Here is a 16,846-nt window from a genome sequence, read left to right as displayed (position 1 = left end):
CCTTTCTGGAGAAATTAAAGATCTAAAATCTAAACAAGTTGAAATCAAAAAAGCTATTAATGACATGCAATCAGAAATGGAGGCTCTTACTGATAGGATAAATGAGGCAGAAGAGAGAATTATGATATAGAAGACCAAATGATGGAGAATAAGGAAGCTAAGAAAAAGAGAGATAAACAACTACTGGACCATGAGGGGAGAATTTGAGAGATAAATGATACCATAAGATGAAACAATATTAGATAATTGGGATCCCAGAAGAAGAAAGAGAAAGAAGGGCAGAAGGTATATTGGAGCAAATTATAGCAGAGAATTTCCCTAATTTGGGGAAGGGAACAAGCATCAAAATCCAGGAGGCACAGAGATACCCCCTCAAAATCAATAAAATAGGTAAACATCCCATCATCTAATAGTAAGCTTAGAAGTCTCAGTGACAAAGAGAAAATCCTGAAAGCAGATCTGAACAAGAGGTCTGTAACATAGAACAGCAGAAATATTAGATTGGCAATAGACCTATTCACAAAGAACTGGAAGGCCAGGAAGGATTGGCACAATATATTCAGAGCACTAAATGAGAAAAATATGCAGCCAAGAATACTATACCCAGCTAGGCTGTCATTGAAAATAGAAGGAGAAATAAAAACCTTCCAAGACAAACAAAAACTGAAAGAATTTGCAAACACCAAACCAGCCCTACAGGAAATTTTTAAAGGGGTCCTCTAAACAAAGGGGTCCTTTGTTAAAAGTAACAGACCAGAAAGAATCAGAGACAATATACAGTCACAATCACCTTACAGACAATACAATGGCACTAAATTCATACCTTTCAATCATTACTCTGAATGTAAATGTGCGAAATGACCCAATCAAAAGACACAGGGTGTCAGAATGGATAAAAATACAAGACCCATCGATATGCTGTCAATTGAATGAAGAAATAAATGAATGAAGAAAATCATTTTAGACCCCAAAACACCTCCAGATTTAAAGTGAAGAAGTGGTAAACAATTTACCATGCTAATGGACATCAAAAGAAACTGGGGTGGCAATCCTTATATCAGACAAATTAGATTTTAAGCCAAAGACTGTAATAAGAGATGAGGAAGAACACTATGTCATAGTTAAAGGGTCTATCCAACAAGATCTAACAATTTTAAATATCTCTGCCCCTAACCTAGGAGCAGCCAATTATATAAACCAATTAATAACAAAATCAAAGAAACACATTGACAATAATATAATAATAGGGAACTTTACCACCCCCCAACCATCACTGAAATGGACAGATCATCCAAGCCAAAGATCAACAAGGAAATAAAGGCTTTAAATGACACAATGGACCAGATGGACATCACAGATATATTCAGAACATTCCATCCAAAAACAACAAAATACACATTCTTCTCTGGTGCACATGGAACATTCTCCAGAATAGATCACATCCTGGGTCACAAATCAGGTCTCAACTGGTACCAAAAGATTGGGATCTTTCCCTACATATTTTCAGACCACAGTGTTCTGAAACTAGAACTGAATCATAAGAGGAAAGTTGGAAAGAACTCAAATATATGGAGGTTAAAGAGCATCCTACTACAGAATGAATGGGTCAACCAGGAAATTAAAGAAGAATTGAAAAAAATCATGGAAACAAAGGAAAACGAAAACACAACTGTTTTTGGGACACAGCAAAGGCGGTGCTGAGAGGAACATATATAGGAATACAAGCCTACCTCAAGAAACAAGAAAGGTCTCAAATACACAATGTAATCCTACACCTAAAGGACCTGGGGAAAAAACAGCAAAGAAAGCCTAAACCCCACAGGAGAACAGAAATAATAAAGATCAAGGCAGAAATCAATGAAATAGAAACCAAAAGAACAGTAGAACACATCAGTGAAAGTAGGAGCTGGTTCTTTGAAAGAATTAATAAGATTGATAAACCCCTGGCCAGACTTATCAAAATAAAAGAGAAAGGACCCAAATTAATAAAATCATGAATGAAAGAGGAGAGATCACAACCAACACCAAAGAAATACAAACAATTATAAAGAACACATTGTGAGCAGCTATACACCAGCAAACTTAACAGTCTGGAAGAAATGGATGCATTCCTAGAGACATATAAACTACCAAAACTGGACTAGGAAGAAAAAAAAAAAAACCTGAACATATGCATAACCAGTAAGGAAATTGAAGCAGTCATAAAAAATCCCCCAACAAACAAGAAGCCCAGTTCCAGATGGTTTCCCAGGGGAATTCTACCAAACATTTAAAGAAGTATTAGTACCTATTCTCCTGAAACTGTTCCAAAAAATATAAATGGAAGGAAAACTTCCAAATTCATTTGATGAGGCCAGCATTACCTTGATCCCAAAATCAAAGACCCATCAAAGAGAATGACCGACCAATATACCTGATGAACACAGATGCAAAAATTCTCAACAAAATACTAGCCAATAGGACCCAACAGTACATTAAAAAGATTATTCACCACAACCAAGTTGGATTTATTCCTGGACTGCAAGATTGGTTCAACATCCGCAAATCAATGTGATACAGTACATTAATAAAAGAAAGAACAAGAAGCATATGATACTCTCAATAGATGCTGAAAAAGCATTTGACAAAGTACTGCATCCTTTCTTGATCAAAACTCTTCACAGTGTAGGGATAGAGGGCACATACCTCAATATCATCAGAGCCGTCTATGAAAAACCCACAGCGAATATCATTCTCAATGAGTAAAACCTGAGAGCATTTCCTCTAAAGTCAGGAACAGGGCAGAGCTGTCCGCTATCACCACTGCTATTCAATAGTACTAGAAATCCTAGCCTCAGCAATCAGACAACAAAAAGAAATAAAACACCTCCAAATCATCAAAGAAGAAGTCAAAGTCTCACTCTTTGCCAATGACATGATACTTTATGTGGAAAACCCAGAAGACTCCACTACAAAACTGCTAGAACTCATATAGGAATTCAGTAAAGTGTCAGAATATAAAATCAGTGCACAGAAATTAGTTGCATTTCCACACACCAACAGCAAGAGAGAAGAAAGAAAAATTAAGGAGTCGATCCCATTTACAATTGCACCCAGAACCATAGGATACCTAGGAATAAACCTAACCAAAGAGGCAAAGAATATGTACTCAGAAAACTATAAAATACTCATGAACGAAATGGAGGAAGACATAAAGAAATGGAAAAACATTCCATGCTCATGGACTGGAAGAAGAAATATTGTGAAAATGACTATGCTACCTAGAGCAATCTACACTTTTAATGCAATCCCTATCAAAATACCATCAACATTTTTCAAAGAAATGGAGCAAATAATCCTAAAATTTATATGGAACCAGAAAAGACCCCAAATAGCCAGAGGAATGTTGGATAAGAAAACCAAAGTTGGCAGCATCACAATTCCAGAGTTCAAGCTCTATTACAAAGCTTTCATCATCAAGAAAGTATGGTACTGACACAAAAACAGACACATAGACCAATGGAACAGAATAGAGAGCCCAGAATGGACCCTCAACTCTTACGGCTAACTAATTTTCAACAAAGCAGGAAAGAATGTTCAATGGAAAACAGATAGTGTCTTCAACAAATGGTATTGGGAAAATTGGACAGCCACATGCAGAAGAATGAAACTGGACCATTTCCTTACACCACACACAAAAATAGACTCCAAATGGATGAAAGGCCTCAATGTAAGATAGGAATCCATCAAATCCTTGAGGAGAACACAGGCAGCAACCTCTTCGACCTCAGCTACAACAACTTCATCATCATCAAAGAAATATCATCAGAGGCAAGAGAAGCAAGGGCAAAAATGAACTATTGGGACTTCATCAAGATCAAAAGCTTTTGCACAGCAAAGCACACAGTAAACAAAACCAAAAGACAACTGACAGAATGGGAAAAGATATCTGCAAATGACATATCAGATAAAGAGCTAGTATCCAAAATCTATAAAGAACTTAGCAATTCAAAACCTGAAGAACAAAAAACCCAATCAAGAATTGGGCAGAAAAATTAGCAAAACTGGAAACAATGTGTGTTGGAGAGGATGTGGAGAAAGGGGAACCCTCTTACACTGCTGGTGGGAATGCAAGTTGGTGCAGCCACTTTGGAGAACAGGGTGGAGATTTCTCAAGAAATTAAAAGTAGAGCATCCCTATGACCACGCAATTGCATTACTGGGTATTTACCACAAAGATACAGATATAGTGAAAAGAAGGGCCATCTGTACCCCAATGTTTATAGCAGCAATGGCCACGGTCGCCAAACTGTGGAAAGAACCAAGATGCCCTTCAACGGACGAATGGATAAGGAAGATGTGGTCCATATATGGAGTATATATGCTCCATCAGAAAGGATGAATGCCCAAGTTTTGTAGCAACATGGATGGGACTGGAAGAGACTATGCTGAGTGAAATAAGTCAAGCAGAGAGAGTCAATTATCATATGGTTTCGCTTATTTGTGGAGCATAACAAATAACATGGAGGACATGGTAAAATGGAGAGGAGAAGGAAGTTGAGGGAAATTGGAAGGGGAGGTGAACCATGAGAGACTATGGACTCTGAAAAACAACCTGAGGGTTTGAAGTGGCGGGGGGGTGGGAGGTTGGGGTTCCAGGTGGTGGGTATTAGAGAGGGCACAGATTGCATGGAGCACTGGGTATGGTGAAAAAATAATGAATACTGTTACACTGAAAAGAAATTAAAAAAAAAAAAAAAGAAATGGGCAGAAGACATGAACAGACATTTCTGAAAAGAAGACATCCAAATGGCCAACAGACACATGAAAAATTGTTCAACCTCTCTGGACATCAGGGAATTACAAATCAAAACCACAATGAGATACCACCTCACACCAGTCAGAATGGCTAAAATTAAACAGTCAGGAAATGACAGGTGTTGGCTTGGATGCAGAGAAAGGTGAACTCTCCTACACTGTTGGTGACAGTGTAAGCTGGTACAGCTACTCTGGAAAACAGTATGGAGGTTCCTCAAAAAGTTGAGAATAGAGCTATCCTACAACCCAGCAGTTGCACTCTTTGGTGTTTACCCTAAAGATACAAACATAGTGATCCAAAGGGGCACATGCACCCTAGTGTTTATAGCTGAAATGTCTACAATAGCCAAACTGTGGAAAGGACCTAGATGTCCATCAACAGATGAATGGATAAAGAAGTGGTGGCATACATATACAATGGAATACTATGCAGCCATCAAAATGAATGCAATCTTGCCATTTACAACAACATAGATAGAACTAGAGGGTATTATGCTTAGCAAAATAAGTCAGTCAGAGAAAGACAATTATCATATGATCTCTCTGATATGAGGAATTTGAGAATAGGTCAGGGATTCATAGGGGGAATGGAGGGAAAAATGAAACAAGATGGGACCAGGGAGGGAGACAAACCATAAGAGATTCTTAATCTCAGGAAACAAACTGAGGGCTCCTGGGCCAGAGGGGAGGGATGGGGTGTCTGGTTTGTGGACATTGAGAAGGGTATGTGCTATGGTGAGTGCTGTGAATTGTGTAAGACTGATGATTCACAGACCTATACCCCTAAGGAAATAATACATTATATGTTAATTTTAAAAAGAATAAATGAATGGAAAAGGAAGAGGAGGAGGAGGAGAAAAGATTCCTATCTAGAAGATATTCCTATCTAGAATTCCTATCTAGAGGATATGAATAATTCTTACAACCCATTTTTTAAAACAAACAAAAAACTTGAACCCCTAGAAAAGAGAATACACAAATAACAAATAAATACAAGAAAATGATCTAAAATCACCACTCATCAGTGAAATACCAACTTAAATCACACTGAGATACTACTATAGAATGGCTAAAATTCAAAGAAATGACAATATCAAATTACAAGCATGAGTGTTATGGGTTGAATTTTATCCACCCAGAAAGAGATTTTGAAATCTCCCAGTATCTCAAAGTGTGACCTTACATGGAAATAGGGTCTTGACAGAGTAATCAAGGTAAAATGAGATTAAAACAGTCCCAATCCAACATTACTGGTGTGTTTATAAAAAATGGGAACTTGGACATGCTCAGAGAGAAGATTATGTGAAAAAACACAGAGAGACCACCACTTGAAGGTAGAAGATTTAGAATAATTCATCTATGGAAGGAAAACTAAAGATTTCTGGCAAAACACTAGAATCTCAGAGAGGCATAGAGCAGATTCTCCCTCCCAGGTCTCTGAGGAAACTATTAAATAGCATTTTTCATGGAATTCGAGCAAGAAATCCTAAAACTTATAGGAAACCACAAAGACATTTGTTGAGAAAAAAACAACAGAGCTGGATGTAGAACAATCCCAGATTTTGTGATATGGTACAAAACTATGGTAATTAAAACAATATGGTCCTGGCACAAAAGTAAACACATAGATCAACAGAACAGAATGGTAAGCCGAGAAATAAATCCATGCTTATATGGCCAATTAATCTACAACAAAGGAAATAAGAATACACATGGGAAGGACAGTCTGTTCAACAAATGGTGCTGGGAAAACTGGACAGCTACATGTAAAAGAATGAAAATGAAACTTTTTTTTAACATCATACACAAAAATAAACTCGAAATGGATTACGGACCTAAATGTGAGACCTAAAACCATAAAACTCCTGAAAGAAAATATAGGCAGTAATCTCTTGGATATCCACCATTAACAACATATATGTGGATAAGTCTCTTCAGGCAAGGGAAACGAAAGTAAAAGTAAATTGTTCAGACTACACCAAAATAAAAAGCTTTTGCACAGTGAAGGAAACCATCAACAAAACATAAAGGCAACCCAATGAATGAGAGAAGACATCTGCACATAATATATCCATGGAGTTAACATCCAAAATATATAAGAAACTTATACAACACCAAAAAACCCCAAACAATTCAATTTTTAAATGGGCAAAGGATAGAAGACCTGGCTCACTCAGTTGGTAAAGCATGTGACTCTTGATCTCAGGGTCATCAGTTCAAGACCTAAATTGGGCATAGAGCTTACACACAAAAAAAATTGTTTTAAATGGACAGAGGACCTGAACAGACATTTTCTCAAAGAAGACATACAGATGGCCAATAGACACATGAAAAGATGCTCAACATCACTAATCACCAGGGAAATACAAGTCAAAACCACAATGAAATATCACCCCACATCTGTCAGAATGGCTAGCATCAAAATAAATAACAAGTGTTGGTGAGGATGTGGGAGGAAAAAGGGATATTCATACCCTGTTGGTGGGAATGTAAATTGGTGCAACTACTGTGGAAAACAGTATGGAGGTTCATCAAAAAATGAACAATAGAAATACCATACAACCCAGTAATTCCAATACTGGCTATTTATCCAAAGAAAACAAAAACACTAATTTGAAGATCTATGCACCCCAATGCTTATTACTGTATTATTTACAATAGCCAAGATATGGAAGCAACCAAACTTTCAATTACAAAATAAATAAGTCATGGAGATGAATAGTACAGCACAGAGAATATAGTCAATAACATGGTAATAGTGTATTGTAACTATACTTATTGTGGTGAGTACTAAGTAATGCACAGAATTGTTGAATCAATAGGTTGTACACCTGAAACTAATACATCATATGTCAATTATACTTCAATATAAATAAATAAAAACATATCTTGCCTCAAAAAAAGGTCACAAACACAAAAAAACCCACCCCAACTCAACCAATACTTTAATTTTGTACTTCGAGCCTCCAGAAGCTTTGTCTGTTATTTTAAGTCAATCATGTATTTTACTTTGTTATGGAAGCCCTGGGAAGCTAATACAATGGGGATCAATTGGAATTCTCATATGCTGATGGTCATGATATAAATTGGTTGAACCATTTTTGGAAAACCGTTTGGCAGTGTCTAGTAAACTCAAACATGCATACAATCTATGACCCAGCATTTCCACTCCTGATTATAAAACAAACAAATAAGTTCTTATGCCCACCAAAAAACATGCACAAGAATGATTATAGCAGCACTACTATAGCCAAAAAATAGAAACAACTGAAATATCTATCAACTATTACTTTTACTATGCTAAGTAAAAGAAGCCAAATATTAAAAAGTTCATACTACAACACTCAATTTGTATGATGAAGTTCACGGACAAAATTGTGATAAACATTCATCTCTGGAGAGTTGATACTTACTGGAAGGGGGCCACAAGGAAACTTTTTGGAGTGCTATATATGTTCTTAATCTGGGTAGTGGTGATATATAATTATAAAAATTTATCAAGTTGTTCAGTTAAAATTTATGCACTTTACTGAATGTAAATGACATCTCAAAAAGACAAAAAAAAAAAAAAAAGACAATTTCCTCATGGGGAGTCCTATTGGTAGATGAGAGAGATTGGACAGAAAGTTGTCTTTCATTATAAGTCTTTTGATTCTAGCTTATTTTTTATTTTTTAAAGATGTACATGCTCAAGTGTGCCTGGGTAGCTCGATCGTTTAGTGTCTGCGTTCAACTCAGGTCATGATTCCAGAGTCCTGGGATCGAGCCCCCATCATTGGCTCCCAGCTCAGCAGGAAGACTGCTTCTCCCTCTCCCACTCCCCTTGCTTGTGTTCCCTCTCTCACCGTCTCTCTCTCTCTCTGTGTCAAATAAATAAATAAAATATTTTTTAGAAAAAGATGTACCTGCTCACGTGTTAACTAGATATAAAATAAATATCTTGCCAAAATCAGATAATAAATTTTTATTAATTTGGTTTATAAAAAATCATTTTTATTTTTAAAATTTTTATACTATTTTTTAATGCCAGCATAGTTAATACAGCTACAGGTGTACAATACAAGTGATTTCAATACTTCCATACATCACCTGGTGTTCATCATAACAAGTGCCCTCTGTAATCGCCATCACCTATCTCAACACATCCCTCCTTCCACCTCTTCTCTAGTACCCATCAGTTCACTCCCTATAGTTGAGTCTATTACCCTTTGCTCATTTGTTTTTTAAATTCCACAAGTGAAATCATGGTATATGTCTTCCTCTGACTGCTTATTTTGCTTAGCATTACTCTCTAGTCCATCCATGTCATTTCAAATGGCAAGATTTTCATTCTTTTTTTATGGCTGAATATTCCATTGTATACATCTACCACATCTTCTTTACCCATTTATCTATCTATGGACTTGGGCTGCTTCCATAAACATAGGGGTGTATGTAGCCCTCTGAATTAGTGGGTTTTTTTTCTTCTTTTATTTCTTGGGTAAATACTCAGGAGTGTGATTACTGGATCATTAGGTAGCTCTAGCTTTAACTTTTTGAGGAACCTCCATACTACTTTCCATAGTAGCTGCACCAATTTGCATTCCTAACAGTTCACAAAGTTTCTTTTTCTCCACATCACTGCCAATACTTGTTGTTCTTGTGTTTTTTATTTTAGCCATTCTGACAGGTATGAGGTGATATCCCATCACATTTTTTATTTGAATTTCCCTGATGATGGGAGATGTTGAGCATCTTTTCATCTGTCTGTTGGCCATCTGGACATCTTCTTTGGAGAAATGTCTGTTCATGTACTCTCATTTTTAAATCAGTTTTTCAGTGTTTCATTGAAAAATCTTATTTATTTATTTATTATTTTTTTAGAGTGAGAGAGAGAGAGGGCAAGCAGGTGAGGAGGAGCAGAGAGAGAGAATCTCAAGCAGCGTCCATGCATGGAGCCCGACACAGGGCTCAATCTCATGACCACGACCTCAGCTGAAATCAAGAGTCAGATGCTTAACTGACTGAGCCACCCTGGTGCTCTGAAAAATCTAACTGTTAAATTCCCCAGATTTCAATTTCTCAGAAAGCTCAAGAAGATATCAGTAGCAGTGACAAAAGTATTCCTTGAGATTTCAAGAGTTAATAGTTACACTAGAACACCTCTTACCTGACCACTTCGATTAAGTGAACAACTCCATTCAAATATGTGTTCTCAAACATCTTAACTTGCAGTAAATAGAATCCTACCTATTCTGTAGTTTCATGAGGCCAATCTGATGTTTCTCTTTTTCCCAAGCTAATTCTTTTTCTACTTGTTGAATTTTAAAAGCTGTTTTCCTGCCAATCTCAGCACGAATTTTGGAATCTATATCAAAATCCTGCAAAAAGTAGATTTGTTCATCAAAATGGGTACTTTTATCCATGTGTATTATCAATCTTATTTCATACACAGTTACAGATTAAGTTTTGTACTCAATTTCATGTTGCATTACAATTCTCTCCCAGATATCACAAACTCTCTGTTCTAGAAAAAAAAAATTTATTTCCACAAAATATGGAGAAAAGTTCTCAGAACTAATACCACAAATAAGGCTATATATTAAAAGATTTTCCCACAATAAAAACAATGAATAACAGAATATTTGGAGAGTGTACAGAGTTAAGAAAAAATAATAGTAATTCCACCACCCCAAAGCAACTACTGGCACATAGTCAGCTAGGCACAGGACAGACATTCATGGCATGTCTTCCCATATGACCCCACCCAGGAAAAACAGCTAAGTCTTTGGTGTCTTTTTGAGGTTGCCAAATTTTAGCTGGATGTCCTTCACCAAGGGGGCCATTTCTCCCATAAGGATACTTTACTCTTGAGAAAACATCAGGGCACACATTCAGACTAAATTGTAAGTACTAATTAATCTTTCCAGGGGTGTTTCTGTTTTAAGTAATGATATATATAAAATGTTTAGCCACAGAACTCACCTCATGTGTTCTTTATTTTGAATTGTTTTACCCATATTCTAATAAATGTCAATTTTCTTCATAGTAAAATAGATAAATATCTTTTAACCATTATGGGTTGGCCTTTTAATCAGTATGAATTATCCATTATTATTTCACCAAAGCATTTTTCACATGGAATTGGCTAAGTGACTCGAAAATTATAGGTATAGTCAGGATGTAAATTCTGGCTTTTTATTTGATTAGGTTCTTGACACCAATTCTACTTAGGAAGAAATATACAATGAAAAGAAAAAAACTAGCAGGCAGATGGGGATTTGTAATAAGTCAGAAAAGAAAAAAAAATACAAAATTAGCCTGAACAATTTGTTAATTCTCCCCATAGCTACAACTATACTAAGTCATCTTTTAAAAATTCTGTGGACCTATCAGTTACTATCTTTTACAACAGATCAGGTGATTATAGAAATAGAATCACAGAGAATTAAAATTTATGTGTACCTTTACAGTGGTTGGATATTTTGCCTAGGTACAGTATGGGTTGATAACCAGATTCAAATCTGTATTTTTATCTTACCTTGTTACCACCCCGCCCCCAAAAAGTGAGGTAGCTAAATCTGGAAGTAAACTTTGTGTTATGTAAGGAGGCTCTTCTGTATCCAAACCAAGTTGGGTATCAAATTCTATATTTCAGCTGCTGCCAACATGCTGACCTGATAAGGGGAAGCTTAAAGATGATTTTAAGGAGTCCCTACTTTATCAGCAGAATAGTCTTGATCCAAAAAAATTGTATGTTAAAAACTAAAGTCAAATTTATTTTAGGCTTACTGTTCGCTTAAACTGCATATGCTTTGGTAATCCTTGATTCATTTCTAGAAGTTTCCAAAATTCATTCCTCAAAGCTTTGAGTTTTTCTCTCTTCCCAGCCTTTATTTCTTCCACTTCTTTCATTAACTTGTCATGTTGTCTTTTTCTTCTAGCATTCTCAATACTGAAAACAGAAATTGAAAAGGATAATGAGATACAGAAACAGCAAAAGAGGAAATGAAGACTCAATAATTTGGAAATTTTTTTGGCTTGGTCAAATTCTATAAAATGCCATTTTGCAACAGCTCAGGGCTAATTAGTGTTTATCAAAAATTGCCATACCTATAGGCTTTGGGATCTTCAATATCTTTTGGAATTGGCTCTGTTTCAATTCCAAACTGTAGAAAGGGGAGAAATGGTTAATCTTTTAAATTGCATATTTCTCTTAAAATATCTAATATGAAGTAAACTGAGTTTTTTCCTCTACCAATTTCTATTATAGGCCTGCAAAGTACTTTTGCAAGAAATAACAAGAGAAAATTATGAGGAAAACTGCTTTATTTAAAGAGGTAGGTAGAAAAAAGTCCTGAAAACTAATGAATATGCAAAATATTAATATACTATAATTCTGCTCCAAAATTTGAATTGCTAATACCATGAGTTATTAAGAAAGAATACACACAAATTTTCTAAGTCGTTTGTTTTAAAATTCTGTTTTTTAGCTTATGCCCCTTTATATATGCATAAGTCTCCCTAAATATCTTATATATATACAGGAAGATTTTAAAATATATATTTTTTGAAATAAATTTTTTTAGTATCATTGATAAACAATATTTTTTAAACTTTAAGCATTTCACTTGAGCTTACTAAAAAAAAAAAAAAAAAGACATACAGTGACATATGCAGGAATAATACAGTTCCCCTCCTTGAAAAAGAAAGATGAAATCAGAAATATGAATCTCCTTTTAGTAAGCAAATTAGTTTAAGGGAACTATGAAGTAAATCACTTAAAATTACTTTGCTTATTTGGGTGCTATGTTATAAAATTTAAGGAGGGAGAATTATAATCCAGTAAACAAAATGAAGTCTGAGATTGTTAGCTAATCAGTTCCTAAGTAAAATTGAACTTGTTTATTCTCTATTCTTTTTCATAACAGATAGGTCTCTGGTTTGTTGCCATTCCTTATGAAGAAATATGGACTATTTTTTGAAGAAGTTGTATTATTACAGTTCTAGTTTTTAAACATATGAAATGTAAATCTACATATTTTTGTGTAGGATAAGTTTCAGAACTTTATTTTTTTCAAGTAATCTCTATACCCAATGTGGGGCTCAAACTCACAATCCAGGGATGAAGAGTTACATACTCTACTGACTGACTGAACCATCCAGGTACCCCAAAATTTAGAACTTTAGTAAAAGTGAAGTAATAAGACATGACCAGTAGAAGAGACATTGATGACTAATACATTGTAATTACTGTTAATCACTTATGACATAACTTGATTGAATTTTTCTATTGTTTTGTTTTCCAGAGCCAAGCCCCTTGGTTTTCCATTAGCAGTGTGATCTCCAGGATACCCAACCAACCTTCTCTTGGCCTCAGCTGTTTATAATAAATTTGAGTTAAACAGAGTTGCTACCAACTGTGCCAAAAATACAGGCCAATTGTTCTCAATCCCAGCTGCACACTGGAGTCATGGGGGCTGAGACCCAGGAAGAAGGCTAGATATTTTATAAAGTACTAATACCTGGCCCTCACTTTCAGATATTCTGATTTAATTGCTCCTGGCTGGGGCTCAGGAATCTGTACTTTTAAGGACTTCCCAGCAGATTCTAAAGTAAGATCCTTAGACCTATGCAGAGCTTAGTACTCTATTTATTCAGTTTTTTTCTGATTCTGTCTTCCTAAAAGCAGAGTCACATCAAGGACATAAAAAATACTGATTAAATTCATATATAAAAGGATGCTATTATACAAATGTGAAATGGGTTTTTTCTGTCCAATATAGATTTCCATAGAAAGAGCTAGCACTAGGTAGAAATAAAAAGATTCTCTTGTTCTTACACTTTCCCCTTCTGTAATTCTTCTTTCTGAGCGGGAGCTCTTTGGACAATAGTCCATTCTCCTAATTTTGCTTCTATTAATAGAAATGAAAATTTACCTGCTCAAATCTGCCCTACTTTTTTTGTATCTTCTTTTAAAGTTGGTTACCTATTCAATGGAATGCTGGTGTATTTTAACTATGGTCTTTTTAATACAATTCCTCTTCTTGAGGAGCAATTGAAATGGTTATTAGTGATTTTTTTCCCCAAAGGAACTACTTTGTCATGTGGTAGGGCAAATGGATATAATTTGGGGATCAATCTTCATTACAAATACAACGATACACTCTGCTTAAGAATAGAATAATTTAACTGAATCTTTGGTCCTTATCCATACTGTCATATTCTAATACTAAAAACTACCACTTTTACAACTCCTTTCAAACACACAAATTATGGTATACTTCCCAAATATGCCCGTTCATTAAGTGAATAAATAAAAAGCAAAATATATATCTGAAAAAGTTGTACATTTTGAAAACAAAGATATTTAACCCAGAAAGCGATTGATACAGAAAAAATTACTCAGTCTTTTTAAATTGGGAAATTCTATACCTTTAGTGTTATAGGGGAATTCAGTGACTTTAATAACAGAGGCACCAGAAAGTCAAAATTCTAACAAGAATAGACTATAAGGTAAATGAGTTTTCAATTTTTAAAGAAAGTAATTTAGACATCACTACTTTAAAATTAATTTCTTTATCATTTCTTTATCATTGTTATTAGTTACATACCCTAGGAGATGGCACTTCGGCTTTGATGTCTTTCTTTAGCTCAAATTCAGAAAAAATGGTGAAAACAAAGATATTACTATCTGCTCCAGTAGTCACCAAGAAACGGTCATCAAAACTAGTACAGATGCCTTTAATACATCCATAATTATTGTCATGGATATTGAAGTGCCAGTAGTACTCTGTATTAATCAATGAAGGCTTATTTTGACTTAGGATATAGACTCGAATTGCTCCATTTTGCATTCCACAAAACATCATATCTTGGTGAATGCTAGGAAACATAAATTGTTCTTCATATTAATCTGAAAATGTTTAATTTTAAATTAATTGACAAATGGCTAAATTTTATTAACAAAAATGTTATAGACTACATTGTGCCCCCCCATTCATATTTTGAAGACCTAGGGAACTATGGCAGCCCTAGAAAACTGTACAAAAGAGTAAAAGGAGAAGAAAAGCCAATTTGAAATTTGGAGCCATTATATTTGATCTTCAAAAGAATGACTGGCATATATGCTTCTTAATTATTAAATCTCAATCTGTGACTATTTATCACAAATAATATTTGTGATTTATTATTGATAATATATCACAAATAAATCACATTATGATAATAATATCACAAATAAATCACAAATGTAATTATCAACCATTTAAAAATCTCAATTTGTGATTTCTCCAGAATCATAGCAACACTGAACCTTCATTATTTGACCAAGCAGTAGCATACCCCTGAGTAAATCCCTACAAACCTATTGTGTGAAAAACAAATTCTGACAGAATATTTGACAAAGGGACTTGAAATACAGTTTTGGAATTAGCTTTCATTCTATTCATTTATTCAATTTATTTAACTAGAAAGTGTTCGCATACTTCTCCAATTGGACAGATCTTCTAAAATGAACAATATTTATGATGGGCAACAACACAGGCATAAATGGGATCGGTTTTTTTAAGGCTTTCTGAAATTCAGTTCACCTGAAAGTGATAGTTTGGATGGGATTATCCTCTGTATCTTCAAGAAGACGAAAATCAAAAGGTTCATCTTTCTTTTTTGTGATAGCAGTACTCTGGTCATACAAGGGGAACTCACAGTGATATAGAAAACCAGCATCATAGCCACCCTGGAAAAGAGAAAAATAACATGGAAAGTAGTATTTAAATATAAGATACATATGACCACATGAGGATTTTTATATTATTTCAAATTTTAAAACCTAAAATAGAGGTCTTAAAACATCTATTTTGATATTATTTCTATGATTATAGATAAGGTTTTATAAAGTATCTCCACTGTCTATTTATATGCAACTATAACATTATACAATAATAAAACACCTTACAGTAATTTGCTTTCCACTTAGAAGCTATTATAAGAGAGATACCACTTCTGATTACCTACTGAATTCCATTTTATTTCAGGTATTATTTTGAATTTAGTATTCAGTAATAGAGTTGTGTAGGACATCGTGTTCAGAGCTAGTTTTGAGTCTAGTGCATTGCTCTTCTCCCAGAGGCAATGGGCAGTTCTGGAAGTGGCAGCTGAGAGGCTTAGAAGCTCAGCAGAGCAATCTGTTGCCTCATGGGCTTAGGAAGAAGGAAAGAAATCACAGGATCCTCCAAGGAGAAGGAGACACAGTAAACACACCTTACAGTGGGTTTTCCATTGCAACCCTGGAGCACTACACACTACATGTATGAGTCTCAATCACTGAATAGATGAAAGTGATCTAGGATTTCTAGCTGCTTTCCAGGACCAAAAATAAATTTCCAGGAGACAATGCCAATATATCTCAACAAATGCTACAGTTTTTCACATACAAAGTCAATTATTCAATTTAAAAAAAATCAACTAGGCATACTAGCTAAGATTAGACTTGCCTATCTTAAATCAAAGGACAAACAAGATTATGGTGAGAATATAGACTGGTGCAGACACCCTAAAGCCGATATGGGGGTTCCTCAAAAAGTTAAAAATTGAACTACTCTACAGCCCAGAAGTTGCACTACAGGTATTTATCCAAAGGATACAAACATAGTGATTTGAAGGGAAACATGCACTCCAATGTTTATAGCAACAAGGTTCACAATAGCCAAAATATGGAAAAGAGCCCAGATGTCCATGAACAGATGAATGGATAAAGAAGATGTAGTATATATACTACCCAGCCATTTTAAAAATGAAATCTTGCAGGGCGCCTGGGTGGCTCAGTGGATTGAGCCGCTGCCTTCGGCTCAGGTCATGATCTCAGGGTCCTGGGACTGAGCCCTGCATCGGGCTCTCTGCTCAGCGGGGAGCCTGCTTCCCCTTCTCTCTCTGCCTGACTCTCTGCCTACTTGTGATCTCTCTCTCTCTGTCAAATAAATAAATAAGGGACGCCTGGGTGGCTCAGTTGGTTAAGCAGCTGCCTTCAGCTCAGGTCATGATCCCAGCGTCCTGGGATCGAGTCCCACAT

At 35.4% G+C, this 16,846-nt stretch overlaps 1 protein-coding gene across 1 annotated transcript in view; it reads right to left on the bottom strand.

The window, feature by feature from the left end:
• The window catches only part of CFAP44 (cilia and flagella associated protein 44), a 153,369-nt gene that overhangs the window by 74,829 nt on the left and 61,694 nt on the right, over window positions 1-16,846 (bottom strand). The window contains exons 18-22 of the mRNA XM_059391961.1: window positions 15,369-15,514; window positions 14,391-14,661; window positions 11,890-11,945; window positions 11,569-11,731; window positions 10,027-10,157 (exon numbers count right to left, since the gene is read on the bottom strand). Of these exons, the coding sequence (XP_059247944.1) occupies window positions 10,027-10,157; window positions 11,569-11,731; window positions 11,890-11,945; window positions 14,391-14,661; window positions 15,369-15,514 (767 nt within the window). The remainder of the gene's footprint in view (window positions 1-10,026; window positions 10,158-11,568; window positions 11,732-11,889; window positions 11,946-14,390; window positions 14,662-15,368; window positions 15,515-16,846) is intronic.

The sequence above is a fragment of the Mustela nigripes genome, chromosome 2, assembly GCF_022355385.1.
Source record: "Mustela nigripes isolate SB6536 chromosome 2, MUSNIG.SB6536, whole genome shotgun sequence".
Lineage (NCBI taxonomy): Eukaryota > Metazoa > Chordata > Mammalia > Carnivora > Mustelidae > Mustela > Mustela nigripes.
The sequence above is the reverse complement of the archived record's forward strand: the minus strand, read 5'-3'. Positions and strand labels throughout refer to the sequence as shown.